Source organism: Urocitellus parryii, chromosome 10, assembly GCF_045843805.1.
Source record: "Urocitellus parryii isolate mUroPar1 chromosome 10, mUroPar1.hap1, whole genome shotgun sequence".
Lineage (NCBI taxonomy): Eukaryota > Metazoa > Chordata > Mammalia > Rodentia > Sciuridae > Urocitellus > Urocitellus parryii.
In genome coordinates, this window is record NC_135540.1 from 80,823,913 (window position 1) to 80,840,084 (window position 16,172).

Consider the following 16,172-nt stretch of genomic DNA (forward strand, 5'->3'; position numbering starts at 1 on the left):
TCTTCCTGGGTATAGATTTCCAATTTCTCCTTTGATCCTGATATGGTGAAAAGATGGCCAGCCAGCATTCTGTCCTCCTCTTAGAAGGGCACTAATCTCATTTGTGAAGGCTCCACCATTATGATTTAACTACTTCCATGGGCCCCACCTCCAACTATCATCACCTCTTAATTAGGGTTTCAACATATGAATTTTGGAGTGGCCACAGACACTCAGTTTATTTTTCAGTCAAGATAGATCCAGAATCCAATCAGGTCTCACACCTTCAATACCATTGTCCTCTGCCAGGATAGCAGGCCTTCTTATTGACTCCACCCAAACTCCATCATAGTTTATTCTCCATGCATTGAAGAAAGCTAATTTCTTCATTAAATTACCAAATATATACATTTCCAGATCCTTACCATAGCCCAGTGGATCTACATGATGTTGCTTTCATCTCTTGGATTCCTTAGCTGTTGACTCACGCCACCAGCCACACTGCCCACCTCACACCTCCAGAACACACAGGCCTACTCCCGACACACGATCTTTGTTCTTCCTGTCTTAGAGCCTTCTGCCCACAGATTACAGTGTAGCTCATCCACTTCCTCTCTTTACTCATATTTCAGCTCAGGAGAGAGGCTTTTCCTATTCACTCTTTAAAAAAAAAAAGTATCATCTCTCTCTTTTCCTTTAGGTTTTCTTTTCTTTTTTTTTTTTAAGGATCATCATTAATTGACAGATTACCTGTGTGTGTGTGTGTGTGTGTGTGTGTGTGATTTAAATGATGTGAAATTAGTGAAATGATTTTCTAGCACATATCCAAATATGTGCTAGAAAATAACTAGGGGGACAGGGGAAGAGAGATAGAGAGAGAGGAGGGAAGGAAGGAAAGAAGGGAGGGAGGGAAGAAAAACTTAAGAGAGAAAGAAAAAAGAAGCCCTGGACTCTGGTCTTAGTGTGTCCTATTTTGGATTTTCCCTAGCCCACCCTTTTCTGGGGTTGATCAAATGATGACCTACAATTTGATTCTCAAAGGAATTGAAAAAATGGATTTTCCCAGAAAGATAACAAGAAGACCTGAAGATTTAATTCGCAGGCTTTGCAGGTGAGAGTGACCATAAGTATAACCCCTTGTTTTGGATTAAGTGTGAAGGCTTTCAGGTTCTCTCCTTACACATTTTTAAATTAGGTATACACTTACTTTTTAAAAATGTTGCTAATTACATTTAAAGAAAGTTGTTTTTTTTTTCTGTTATGAAAACTAAGTTAGAAGTTTTGAGTTTACCTCATGTGTTGTAGAATCCAGTAGCAATGTATACTTTTAAAAGATCCAAATTTCACAGATTATCTTCAGGAATCATCTTCATCTGTTATAGGGCAAAATAGAATCACAAACCTTGGATTAAAAATAAAATTATTTATTTATAACCTGGTTGTTTTGAGAGAAAATTTGTAGTGTTGATGCCTTTTTTTTTAACTTTTAATTTTTAAAAGGCATTCTTCTGATCTTACTTTAAATTACCCGTTTTTTTTTCTACTTAATACTAAAATCATTTATCAGAAATAGAAGGTTTCCAGCTTTTTTTGGTTAAGTTACACTTTGTTGCTACTTTCTTTCTTTCTTTTTGTTTTGTGCACTTGAACTTTTTTTGAATCATTAAAATTTAGTAAATTTAGAACATGAAACCTAGCTGTGGTGGCCAGCAGGAATTCCTGCCTGTTTCTAAGAAGATTCCAGCTTAGATGTAAATGATTCTCTGAAGCTTTCCCTGGTTTTCTCAGTTGAGTTGGCAAGATAGTACTTACTAAGTATTTATTTATAGCTCCGTTAAAGAATTCATACAAATACATTCCTAACTAGTTCAACTGTGCCTCTTCCAGGAGGGCCACGTCTTTTTCATCTCCCTAAACCCAGGTGTCTGACCTACAGTAGGAACTTGATGGATACTGCTGAATGAATGAATGAATGAGACTCACTCAAGTATCATTACTGTAAATTCTCTTTTTTAAAAAATTATGCTTTCAGGCAAAATCCAACAGAAAGACTGGGAAATCTGAAGAATGGAATCAATGACATTAAGAAACACAGGTCAGTAGTTACTTTTTTGCCCAGAATAATATAGAAATTGTGGGAATTTCTATATTATGTAGATTTTCCATTTTTCCTATGTGTGTGTGTGTGTGTGTGTGTGTGTGTGTGTGTGTGAGTGGTTTTGTTTTGTTTTTTCTCCTTTGTTTTGGGTGTGGTCAATGCAATCAATCTCAAGGAGATTTTTATACTGTTGGAAATTCATATTGAGAATAGATGAAGTTATAAAACAAGTAACAAAATCACATCTTCAGGTCATAGAAACTTAGCTTTTTATTCACTATTTTCATTGCTTTGTATGATGAACTTGGATTCTATAAGGAAATTAAGTTCTGTTTTCAACACTGACTTTTTAAATAAAATAGACTATAATCATTACTGTCAATATTCAGGAGAAAGTGTTAGCTAAGTAGGTAGTAAAATAGCACCAACTTATGATGTTTTAACTTTATGATCCTGCAAAGTAATACACAGTCTGTAGAAGCTATATTTTCAAATTTTGAATTTTGATCTTTTCTGGGGTTACAGATATGTGGTATAATATACTCTTTAGTGATTTCTTGCAGCTGCCAGGCACAGCTCCTGGACAGCCACATGATCATGGGGGCAAACAACCAATACTCCTTAAGGGACTGTGTTGTTAAGCTATAATGTTCAGTAAGGTAGGTATATTTTAATTTAGGATATTTTCAGGTTATAATGGGCTTATTAATATGTAACTTCATAATATTTCATCTTATTCTCTTTCAGTTTTAATATGATTAAATATAATTTTCTTTAGCATATTTCTCCAAATTCTCAAGTCTCATGTTAATTTTATTTATTTTAGTGAAGAACATAGATTTATACAGAACTTCAAGCATTGAGTTCTCTTTGTGCTGTAATTTAACATGCAGTTAGATTTTTCAGTTCTATGAGTTTCTAAAAATGGTCTTCAGCTCCACTGATAACTTCCTTAAGACATCCTCTCTGATTTGATTAAATATTCAAATGTGGCCCTTCAAACCTGGAGGATTTCTGTTTATTCCGTCAGTACCTGGCTGTGTCCTGCAATCTTCAAGATGTTTTTACTTTGCTTATTATTTACAGATAGAAAATATCACTTATAAAAAAACATTGATAGTACTAAAATAATTTTGAGAATTTCATTAATTGAAAACCTTTGGATCCACTGATGTGGTCGCTGTTAGAAATGAAAACGACTCTCAATAATTTATTACTCTGTGGATTTTCCTTTCTTTTTCTTTTCTTCTTTTCATGCTGGGGATCGAACCCAGGGCCTTGTGCATGCGAAGCACACACTCCCCTACTGAGCTACACCCCCAGCCTTCTATAGAAATTTTCACTGAAGAGCTGGGGACACATCAAAACAGTGTAAAAATAAAAGGAGAGACGTGGCTACCGATAAATAGAAACACTATTCATTTTCCTAAACAGTAAGCAGTACAGCTTAAAAAAAAATCCCCAAGCTGCCAGCCCTGCTCTATGTATTCATGAACTTACTTGAAATAAAGCCATGTATTCAACATTGTAAACTCATATCAAGCTCTGCCTTAAGGAGGAAAGAGGGGAAGGAGAAAAAGCAGAAAGAGAGAAATAAGACAGATAAATCTGCGGATTTTATAGACATCAAAATGCTTGTAGTATTTTAATGTTCTTTCTAGTCCTTTGGATTGCCTCCAGTTGTAAAGCTCATTATTTAATCTTAGATTCCAATTTATCTTCTCCCTGCATTCCATGCTATTCTCACAGTTTCTTTTCTCATTATAAAATGACACATCAACACACCATTCACATGGCAGAAACAAGTGTCCCGTCAATTAAAATGATTCTTTCAATATATTTTCTCCCTTTCTCTCATTAAAACGTTTTCAGGTTTGGCTCTGGGGTAATTGAGAACCAGAAATGATATAATTGTTAACCGCCTGCAGCTCTATCTTTTACTTACTTCCCCAAGTCCATTTAAATGTAGCTGCCAAATTGTGATTGGATGCACATGGAAGTTGATGGTAAAGAACTTCCTCCCCTGGGCATCTTAATAAAGAATTCTGAATTTCATTCCCTGTGGGGAATAATTTGCCTCTTTTTCCTAAGAGGCAAGGTGGTCTTTGCTGTGGGTAGATGTGAAGAAGTCAGAGTATAATGTGTAGAAAAGAGTTGACTAAAAAGATACACCAGGCTTACACAGTGCCTTCTGGTGAGATCAGAGAGCTCAAAACCATGATTTCATTCTATATTTCTGTTTTCATGCTGTTTTTAATGAAAGTTTGGTGGGGGGGAAGACCTCCATATTTTTCACCAAACAGAAGTGTTTTTCAACCTTCCCCAAGTCTCCAAGGTATATAGCTTTACTCCCCATCATATTCTTAGAATATTAAGGGGAAAAAAAACCCAAAGTCTGGCATTAGGTTTTCCCCCCTCTCTAAAGTAAAAGCTTCAGTGCTTTTAGAGACCTATTCATGTAAGCATTTCATTTAAACACAATAGAGTTAAACATGGAATATTGTTATATGGATTTATTCATTCTGTGTTTAACTATCTTTTCCTAAAAATTTATTATAGAGCTCCTCTTTCCCATATTTATGAGCTAACTTATAAACGAGGCATCAATCACATCTCCCAACACCTATTTTTAAAAGAGGAATAATAGACTTGTAGGGTACTATTAAATTTTTTTTTCTGATAAGAAGAGGAATAATTTGTTTCAAGTACTTTAAACATTGTTTTACTTTTAAGAATAGCTTCTACAAGCCTTCTGAAAACAAAGAAACAATTTATGTGCTGTTAATGCCAATATTTCCTTGGTGAATGTTTTTCACCCATGAGTACATGCTGGCATTTGCATTACTTAAAATGTGGTTAATATCAAAAGGCCAAGTATGAAGTGAATGGCCACTCATGTTAAGTAAACATTACCATAAGTCAAATTGTAGCAAGTACTCTGTAAAAAACATACAGTCTCTTTGATTGAGTAATGGTAATGATACAGTCTGAGTAGAATAATGGTAATGATTTTTATTAATGTTTGTGGAATACTTCTGGGTAGAGAGAATTAAAATATGTTAAATGTATTGTTACTGTATTTGGTGGCAAAAGAAAACAATCTACAGAACTATGTACCCAGAAATCTCTAAAAATGGAGCCTCTGTCTGTGGGAAGCAGTGATGGGTGGATCCAGGAGAGAACTGTGGTTTCTGTCAGAATTGCAGGGCAGCGGAGGGCGATGGAACTCCTGGTGCTGCTGCCTGAAACTCAATCTTTGGCTAGAGTTCCAGCAGCTTCTACTAAAATGGCACTTTGGTTTAGGAATGGCATCTGAAATGGAATGTACTAGCACTTGCCCTCTCTGTTTTTAGTTCCTACTCTTTTGCTAAACTTAGGCTTGGATTAGGAAATGTAGTCAAGGACTGAACCAGAATCAACTCTGGGTTACAGAGACTGAGAAAGGTAGAAGCACTGACTTGGCTGATAGAAGAATGTGACAGCCTCCTAAGTATCACCTTGCCTTCTATCTCACCCCACCACACCATCACCACCTGACCAACCTGGTCCCCTGTGGTTATTCCCCACGTAGCCAGAATTGTCTTTTGAAAAATCGATTGCATCATTTTCTTAGAACTTTGTAATGGCTTCTCATCACACTGAAAAATCAATTTCTTATTGTGCCCTAAAACACACTAATATGATCTGGCCTCTGGTTATTTCTCAATACCTTTTTTTTTCTTTTTTTAGTTTGCTCTCACCATATTTCAGTTCATTCCTGCCACTTTCTTCCATCTGGAAGGCCCTTGCCACAGATGTTCTTGTGGCCTCTTCACCCTTCTCTTCATTCTGGCCTTAATTCTAATAATGCTTTTTAAATACCACCCCAGCTAAAATCCACTCCTCCTATTATTCCCTTTCCAGCCATCATTTGTTGCTGAAAGCTCCGTCCTTGTCCCCAGTGCCAATCCAAAATAAGGATATGGTTCTGAAAAAACTGAAAAAGAAGTTTTATTGCTTTGTTAGTAAAGGAGAAACACAGGGGACTTCTGTCCCAAAGTCTGTGATTCTGCCCATCAGCAGGAACAGGGGACAGGGGACTTTTAAAGAGATGATTCAAAGGCTACATTCCATTCCATGTGTTCTCTGTTGGAGTTATACTTCATTTGTTCATTTTGGAGACAGTCATTTCTGACACCTTCTGGTACCATCCCAAAGTCTGGATTACTTCATTCCTATGGTGAGTGTGTACCCAAGGACAGATTAACTCTGTCTAGGAGGGGGGGAAGAAAGGTAACCTGTTGCCCCTGATATTAGGGAAGGGGAGAGATTAGGGAGGAGCAGGGAGAGAGGAAGTGAAAGAAATGTCCATTTTAAAAATGCTCTGCAGTGGCAGAGCAACAAGGGTTTTATTCAAAGCATGTTACATTTCCCCACTGTCAATTTCTACATTCCATTTCTGTGGAAAAATGGGCAAGCACATCTCCAAACTGCTTCCTGCTGAAAGGGGGCAAAGTTGGGGGAAGTAACCCAAAGTACTTATTCTGTATCAGGTCGGCTGTGGACAGTTAAGGGCATTCAGCATCAGAGGAGTGGAGTTCCACAGTGGCAGATGGCAGGTAACTGGACATAAGGCAGAGATCATGCTAAGACAACAATAAACAATACAGCAAAGTATTACTTTTTTGTAAATAATTAGCACAAAAATACTTAGTATTTCAGCCAGTCTCTGAAAACCATGAGGATGGTATCACAGTCTTATCAGTGAAAAGCAGATCATGTTCATCAATGTAGGAGGTTAGGAAGATTTGTGAGTCTATGAAATCAGACTCAAATTAACTCAGGACAACTTTGTGACTCTTGTAATCATTATTATTAGGCACTGTCACACAAGAACCCTTCCTTTATAGCCTCCAGATTTACTTACTTTTGGTAGAGCTGACATAAGTATACATCTTAAGTTGCATTTTAAAAAAAACAAAACATTGTTTTTGCTTTTAAATGTCCATGTAGGACTGTGCTTTTAGTATAGACTCTCCTGCCAGGTGTTTAAGACCAAGTTGGTCAAAACTAACTTTGTTCCTATCTACAATTAAGAGTCAGCTGAGATTCCTCAGAGATCACACTTGGGGACATGTGTGAAGCCTCCTGGCTCCTTTAGCTTTCCTCTACTCGTGGTGCCACCTGCCAGGATAAGTCAGGGTCCTGCTGACCATATGTGGCTTCTCTTGGAAGCACCAGGAACAGTTCCCTTTCCAGTGACTCTCCTCTTTGCAGAACGTGCACTAGTTGGCTTCCTGTGCTCTAGGGTCCTGTCCATCTCCCTAATCAGCAGATCAGGTGACTCACCAGAGTTGCAGGGCCCAGAGAGGTCCCATCATTCTCTGCATTCTAGCTGACCTTAGAGGGCAAGGGCCAAAATATTAGCTGTTTTTGCCTTGGCCCTTTTACTTCCTTGACTTTGGTCTTCAAGTTTTGGGTTTTAAACATCCAGAAAGCCAGTTTCACCAGTCTTATTTTTTAGTTCTCGGCGGACACAACATCTTTGTTGGTATGTGGTGCTGAGGATCGAACCCGGGCCGCACGCATGCCAGGCGAGCGCGCTACCGCTGAGCCACATCTCCAGCAGTTTCACCAGTCTTAAAGAGGGAGTAACAGGTTATAAGTTCAATATCTATAATTTTACATAGACTTCTTTCATTTGATTAGGGTTAATATTAGTACTGGAAGTCATCATTATATACTATCTATCCTGATGGTTTATCTTCTCAAATTAACTCAGATTTTTTGATTTTGATTTTTGTTTTAAGAAGCAGTACCTATGCAAAACACTAACAGGTAACAGTTATAAAGTTTACAAGGAAAATACAAAGTGAAATTAACAAAGAGAAAAACATATTCAGTTTGTGTAAAGCTATGAACCAAGAAAAGACTTTTATAATCTTGAACCTTTACTTAGTTAAATATTATATCCCTGTTTGACATCACAGTAATCTTTACAACAAACTTCAATCTTTTGAACACAACTTTAAATGAGCTGAAATCTAGCCGATTTTGGAGCCATTCCAACATGGACTAAGGTGGGAGGAGAGCCTTATCTCAGGTAAGGGAGAGCTCTTCACAAATAACACAATACAACTTTACATCTGAAACATGAATCAAAGAAAGGCTGAGAGAGCTTTTAACTTTCTTTTTGTGGAAAGAATGGCAGAATGCTTCCATGTTTTACACTGCCACTTTTAAATAGATCAGGTTCTCCTTGTTACCTTCCAAAACTGTATTTAAATTCCAATTTCAGTGTGAAGAGTAACACAAAATTCTATATATTTAAAACTTATTGACAATAGGTTATTTTATCCAGCTATAGAACATCAAATGACATGAATAAATACCAACCAAATCCAAGACTTTTGGATACAAATCCAAGATTTTGCTACAGATTATTTTAGTTTGGATAACACCAAATCGGCAAAGTGCTCTCCTAAGTTTTACATTTAACCAAGTTTAAAGTACAACATAGAATCCAGAGTGGACAGTAACAATAATTACAGTCTGCATGGGTTAACAAAAATCAAAAGATAGTTTTAAATCTCTTATACATTTAGGAAATAGTGTTAATGAATCAGAAACTGACTTGATTGAAGCAAACAGATATAAGACAGGTCTTCAAATGACAGTGTGGCCCTTCTATGTCAAATACAATGTATAAAAGAGAGCACTTATTGGTTATCTTGCCTGTAAACTTATATAAACTTTCATTTTATAAACTTTTACATTGCCACTCAGACAGATATAGTTCTCAGATCCTTACATATACCTAGTCAGTTTTGAGTGTCAACAATAGTGTTATAATCTAAATAACAGTTTTTTGTTAAACCAGTTACAAAGTAATCATTTAAGAATTTAAAATAGGTACAGACCCTAATTCCTTTAAGACTTAATTTCTCCAAGTAATAAAACCTAACAAATGCAAGAAAATTATCTCAATAGATAAGAACAAATCAGTGTTTCAGATTTTGCTTCATATCAGTACATTAAAGTTTAAATAACTTTGTACCAATTATAGCCAATTAAACACAAACATAAATATTTTAAGATTTACCTTTCGCAAATCTTCTTCGACTTACTAAAACATTCACCACTACTTTATATCCTTAGTTTTTCTTTCATCTTGGACTTTAGCACAAAAATATTACTTTACCTATCAGACAAAATACTTTCTCATCCAGAAACATTTCTTTTACCTTCTAATTTTTCATACTAAAATACATTTCCATACCTATAACTTTCTTTTATCTTTTCTAGTTTTGGACCCTCCCTTAAATTCATATTCTGAAATGGACTATTTTAGTCAATTTTTTTTTGTTGCTGTGACTAAAAGATCTGACCAAAACAATTGTAGAGGAGGAAAAGTTTATTTGAGGGCTCACAGTTTCAGAGGTCTTAGTCCATAGAAGGCTGGCTCCATTCTTTGGGGCTTGAGGTGAGACAGGACATCATGGAAGAAATGTGTGGCAGAGGGAAGCAGCTCACATTGTGATCAGAAAGTAGAGAAGGAGACTCTACTAGGCAGACAGAAATATATACCCAAAGCCACTCCTCAATTCCCACCTCCTCCAGCCACACCCTACCACTGCAGTTACCACTCAATTAATCCCTATCAGGGGATTAATTCACTGATTGAGTTAAGACTCTTACAAACTAATCATTTCTGAACCTTGTTACCTTGTCTAAAACTTGAGCTTTGGGGGGGATACCACATCTAAACCATACACATACCTTATGAATGTTATCTGTGCATTCAATTTATACAACAAATTTTATCCTGGGAGGTGGACAGTCCAGTGTATACTAAAAGAAAAAACCAACTAAAAAACAGGCTTAATCTTTTTCCACATAGGTTGTATTTAAAAGGTTGGAACACGGGATTCTTTTGAGTCTGACCTGTCTCTGTTATCATTATCACAGTGTCATCAACTTTTAGTGAGTTCCCCACTGTCAGTTGTACCCAGAGGATCCTTTGGGACATTTTTCCTACACTAGGCATATTGATATGCAATGCATCCTTTTCTTTAGTCTTCCTTGAAGATCTCTTTGCAGAGGATGCCTTCAAAACACAGGTTTGCCTTCGTTTATGTCTTTTTCTTATCTGGGTGCAGTTATTTATTCTGCCAGTCTCCCCAGCCATTTTAGTTTGATGGGCTACTATTATAGAAAGAATTTCTCTGCCCCAGTGATGAATATCCTCTGTCCAAATGGGGTGTTCTGTTAGATTTTAAAAGAGGAGACTAGTCCTGTCCCTAGGTCATAAACTGACAGTGCTGGAATCTACTGCCACATTTTTTTTGTGGCCAGCAGCCTTTACCTCCCATGGGCAAAATGGGGCTGAAAGGAAGGGCAGTTTCTCTTTGGACATTTTTCTACAGCTCAGGCAGCTTTCATGGGATTTTTTCCCTCAGATTAGGGCTAGTGTCCTTGACCACATGAGATGATCTATGCCTGAGAAACAGTGTGGGGAGTGCCAGCACTGGGTGTCAAAGATTTAAATCTTTTTAAAACCCTTTTTCTGGTGCCTTGCTCTCCTTGCACACCAGAAGCAGTGCCTTTGGACACCTTCAACTTAGTTCCTGATGGCTCAGACCCCTTATTGTGCAACTGCATAAATGCCTGTACATACAGAATCTCTTTCATATACTTTATCCCTGACAGACAAACTACAAAGTCAAGATTGTATAATAATCCAGAAAAACCATTAAAGGGCCAGTATACTGTTTTTCTCTTAGTCTTATACCTGGAGGTGGCCCATTCAGACAAGATCTCTCTACTCAAGAGATTACAGGTAAGATCAATGCAGCATGGCTCCTGTCTTAAAGGGCCAGTAATAGACCAAAAAATCAGACAGAAAAAAGGATCACCGAAACCAGGGCTGACAGAATGGAACCTTTAAAATAGACAGACCCACACATACAAATTTCTTCCACTTACTTTACTTTTGACAGACCAACTTCAACTGCAAGATTGTATAATAATCCATAAAGCTATTCAAAAGCCAGATCATTACAATAAAACATTATCATAGACTTTTACCTATTGGTGGTCCTTTCTTCAACTCACTTTACCTCTGACAGACCAACTCCAGTTGCAAGATTGTACAATAAAGAAACACAGAGAGGAGCCCCAAAACCATGGCCGATAGATGGGAACCTTGAAATTGACCAGCCAAGATCTTTCCCAAGAGATTACCCATAGAATCAATGTGGTACTGGCCAAGTCTTAAAAGAGGCAATACAAATAAAACAGATAAGCAAAGGGGACTCTCAATCCCTAGGCCAAGAAACAGATGAGAACCTAGAACAGATCCGAAGGGAGTACATATCCCTAGGTTCTAGAGTCCATTTTAACTGTGACTCCTACATCAGTGGTGCCACAAATGTCCCCAGAAGGAGGGACCAGATGTTCCCACAAAGAGGAACCAAGTATATAGAATCAGGGGGCTCAGCATGCACAGCAGAAGACTTACCAAATGGCCAAAGTTGTTGATGCTATCCTGAGTTCAGTTTCCTTCTTCTCAAAGTAGACCATAATAGAGCAACCTGTACAGTTTAGGGAGAGAAGATGGGAGTTGCCTGAAGCAAAAGGAGCTTTGGCAACTGTGGGACATTCCTCTGGTCCCTCCCTTTACTCACAGGAATGGCTCCTCTGTTCAACCCAAGGCAAACTCACCAGTCTCCTAACTCTCCTGAAGTTGACTCTCAACAAGTTCACCAGCACCATGACTCCTCAGCATGGAAGTGGGGTTCCTTGGAGAGGCAGGCCTGACCAAGAAAGCTGTAGTGGTAGCTGCTCTCAGGTCCCATCTGGGTGGCCAAATTTGTTGATAAAAGCTCAGTCCTTGTCCCTGATGCCAATCTGAAATAAGGACATAGGTTTTGAGAAAAGGGAAATAGAAGGTTTATTGCTTTGCCAGCAAAGGTGAAATGCAGGGGACTCCTGTCCCTAAGTCTGTGATTCTGCCCATTAGCAGGAGCAGGGGGCTTTTAAAGAGGTGATTCAAAGGCTACATTCCACATGTTCTCTGTTGGAGTTATACTTCACTTGTTAATTTGGGAGACATCATTTCTGACATCTTCTGGTACCATTCCCAAAGTCTGGATTACTTCATTCCTTTGGTGAGTGTGTACCCAAGGACAAATCAACTCTGTCTAGGATGGGGAAGAAAGGTAACCCTGTTGCCCCAGAGATTAGGGAAGGGGAGAGACTAGGGAACAGCAGGGAGAGAGGAAGAGAAGGAAACATGTCCATTTAAAAAATTCTCTGCAGTGGAAGAGCAGCAAGGGGACCATAAAGTGGACCACTGTTACACATGTACCATTGTATTCTCTTTTAGCATCCTAGTACTTATTAGAATCTAAAATTTGTTTAAGGATTTATATTGTTTTGTTTTTGTCTGTCACCTCTCACAAAAATAGAAGCATTATAAAAGTAGGGTCTTGGTCCTTTTTGATGCCAAAAAAAGGAACCAAGTTGGCTCTCCATAAATATTTGTTGGCTAGTTACACTGACCTCAGGGTCCCAGTAGAAAACATCAGTGAATATAGAATAATATTCTTCCATGTTCTTTGTAAGATCCTGAGAGATAACAACAGATTGTGTTCAAGAAAAGCAAGAGCCTCAGACTTATGGTGTTACATTTCTAGTCCACCAAGCTTGGCATGTAAGCTAGAGACCAGAACACTTTTTAGATTAGCAAAACATAAGCAATAAATGAAAGAGCTTTTTTCTAGACGTCAGCTTAACCCCTTATTTTCATAGATGATTATAAAACATTTCCTTAGAAATGTTCTTTCCTTAGAAAAGTTCTTAGAGCTTTTCAGATACATGTCACTAGGAATATCACCACCCTGAGAGTGTGGTGTTATAATATAAAATAGTACTTCTCTTGCAGTTATTCAATAAATGCTTATTGAGCCCCTATTTTGTCTCAAGCACTACCTCAAATATTAGGTGCACAAAAGGAAAGGAAATAATGAAAACTCCTGACCTCATGGGTTGCATGTACTAGTGGAGGATAGAGAAATTAAAATAACTAAGTCAAGTGGTTTATCAGATACTAGTAAATGCTAAAGAGGGAACAAAAAGCAGAGAAAGAAAATAAGTGTTGATTGGGGAGGAGTGAGAAGGGATGCAGTTTTAGACTGGGTAGACAAAGAAGTTTTCACTGAGAAGATGAGAAAATATCTGAAGATACTGAGGGAATGAGCCATGTGGGAATCTGGAGAAAAAATAATCCAGCATTGCATGTAGAGGTCTTAAAAAGTGAAAGTATCACTAACTTATTGGAAGAATGATAGGGAGATAAATGAGGAGGAGGAAGATAAGAGAAAAGTAGGACAGCAGTAATATAGTGGAAGGGCAGTGGTGGAAAAGGTGATTTTCAAAGTTCCTGTGGACGACAATAAAGACATGATAAAGACCGCCTTTCAAGTAGGACAGAAGACACTGAAGAATTTTGAGCAAAGACATGAGGTGACCTGACGTGTTAAAAAATGATCTCTCTTGCTGCTGGGTTGTTTTCTAAGGACAAAAGCAGAGCTTCATCCATTCTAGTATAGTGCAGGTTTGGAGGATAGATCATAGTCCTAATACCGATATATTTGCAAGGTAGCACTAACCATATCTGCTAATGAACATAGATAGGATGTGAGAAAGAATAACCCCAGTGTCTTTGACTTGAGCCACTGAAAGCATTGAGGCAAGTTTGGTGGAGAAAATTTGGAGCCCAGTGTTACGGTTTAGATATAAGGTGCCCCCCAAAATCTCATGTATGAGATAATGCAAGAAAGTTTAGAGGTGAAATGGTTGGGTAATGAAAGCCTTAAAGCCGTCAGTGCATTAATCCAGTTGAATGGATTAACTGGGTGGTAACTGTAGGCAGGTGGATGTGGCTAGAGGAGGTAGGTCACTGGAGGCATGTCTTTGGGGTATGTATTTTGTTTTTGGTAAGTGGATTGGTCTCTTTGCTTCCTAATTGTCATGTCCTATCATCTACAAACTTCTACCATGATGTTCTGCTTCTTCTCAGGCCCATGGAGTTGGGTGTCTATGGACTGAGACTTCTAAAGCCGTGGGCACCAAATGAACTTTTCCTTCTCTAAAACTGTTCTTGTCAGGTCTTTAGGTCACAGAAATGAAAAAAAAACTGACTAAAACACCAAATTTGGTTCTTATCTGTGTTAGATGCTTATTTGATATCTGGATAGGAGTGATAAATAGCAGTTGTAGATGATAGTTTATTAAAGGAACAGGGAGGTAAAGTCTTTGCTGACAATAGAAATTTGGGAGTAGCCAATATATATGTGCCATTTAAAGCCATGAGACTGGTTGGGATTATCTGGGAAGTGAGAATATTTGCAAAGAGCAAAGGTCCAAGGACTGAGTCCTGGAGCTCACCAGCTTCAGGAAGAAAACAGTGGAAGAGGAGGGAAAGTGCTCAAGAAGGAAGAAGGAAAGTTTGGATGCAGTGTTCTGGAAGCCAAGTGAAAAGAGTCATGGTTTGAGTCTGATGAATAATTGCAAAGTCTACTAGTAGATCAAGTAAGAGGAAAACTGAGAATCTAGGTGATTCAATGGAGTATAGGGAATGAAACCAGATTCTGGTGTGGTCAGGAGAAAATAGGTAGAGAGGGTAATTGAATTACTCTTTCCAGGGGTTTTCCTCTAATGTAAGGAAAGGAATGGGATGGGAGTTGGAGGTGAACTGAGGTCAGGGGAGGATGTTGTGTTCTAGGAAATAAAATGTTTGATGATCTTACAGAGAAGACTCAGGACAGAGGAGAATTGCAGGAGTATGTCTAGTATGTCGTTGAACAGAGAAGAGTCAATGAGATCAAGTATATAATGGAATCATTGAGCTTAGCTAGAAGCAAAGGCAGTTATTTCATGGTATAGGAAAAAAGGTAACACAGAATCTGGTGGGCATTGTGGAAAGGTTTTGTGTGTCTGTATGTGTGTGTGTGTGTGTGTGTGTGTGTGTGTGTGTGGTTTTGGTTTTTTTTTTTTTTGCTTCAGTTTTCTCACTGAAATAAGAAGCAAGGACATCTGGAGGATGAGAATGGGACGATTCTGGAAATTTGGAAAGAGTATAAAGGGAAATCTGGATGATACTTGGGTTGCATTACATTCCCACATATATTTAATTTAGCCAGATCAAACTACCAGCATGGTGCATGATTTTCCTCTGGCAGCTTGTAACTGCCCTGTTGCAGACAGATAGCTGGAAACAAAAGGAATTGACAAGTAATATCCCCCTTCTCATTTCTCAGGTGGTTAAATGGTTTTAATTGGGAAGGACTGAAAGCACGGAATCTCCCCTCACCCTTACGAAGAGAGGTATGGTGTTTACTATACTACTTATTTTTTTCTGAGGATTTATTTTTGTGAACAGATTTTAGGAGTGGGTGTGCAAAGTCATGCACACACATGCACATGGATACATAACAGTCTAGGTGGTTTTTTGACAGTAATTTTGATCTGAGGGACTAACTACTCTTTCCTATTTGACCAGCATTAGCTGTCCTCTCAGGAACTGTTTACATGTCAGTGCCACCCAAGTCCCAAGGTACTCGATGTTCATCAGGCTAACAGATGGCATATCATTTCTTTAATAGTTACCTTTAAAATTTTGTATTCTATTTATATCATCTGGTACTGATGCATACCATTAAAAATGTAATTATAATGGAATCCAGAAGAAGTGTTTGTGCTATCACAGAAATTTCTGTTGTCACAGAAATTTAAAAAAATATATTAAAATTTAAAGCACTTAACGATAAAGAAAGATAAATAATTAAGTTTAACAGCAAAAAAATTATATTAAGATGAATTTTATAGGAAAATGGAAATGGAGGGAGAAAAGTGATGTAATATTTCTGACTTTTAAAAATGGTTTATCAAACTTCAGTGATCACTAAAGTACAGTAGACTTGTTTGAAGGCATAAAGTAAAAATAACATTTTATCTGAAAATGACAATATTTACAACATACTAAAAATTGCATTCTCCACAACTATGAAAACTTACATGACAATTTAATAATCAGTCTGCAAATGTGCAAAGA

At 37.7% G+C, this 16,172-nt stretch overlaps 1 protein-coding gene across 2 annotated transcripts in view; it reads left to right on the forward strand.

Moving 5' to 3' along the window:
- The window catches only part of Prkg2 (protein kinase cGMP-dependent 2), an 89,202-nt gene that overhangs the window by 71,952 nt on the left and 1,078 nt on the right, over positions 1-16,172 (forward strand). For both annotated transcript variants that reach the window (XM_077803447.1, XM_077803448.1), the window contains exons 15-17: positions 968-1,090; positions 2,012-2,074; positions 15,379-15,445. In XM_077803447.1, the coding sequence (XP_077659573.1) occupies positions 968-1,090; positions 2,012-2,074; positions 15,379-15,445 (253 nt within the window). The remainder of the gene's footprint in view (positions 1-967; positions 1,091-2,011; positions 2,075-15,378; positions 15,446-16,172) is intronic.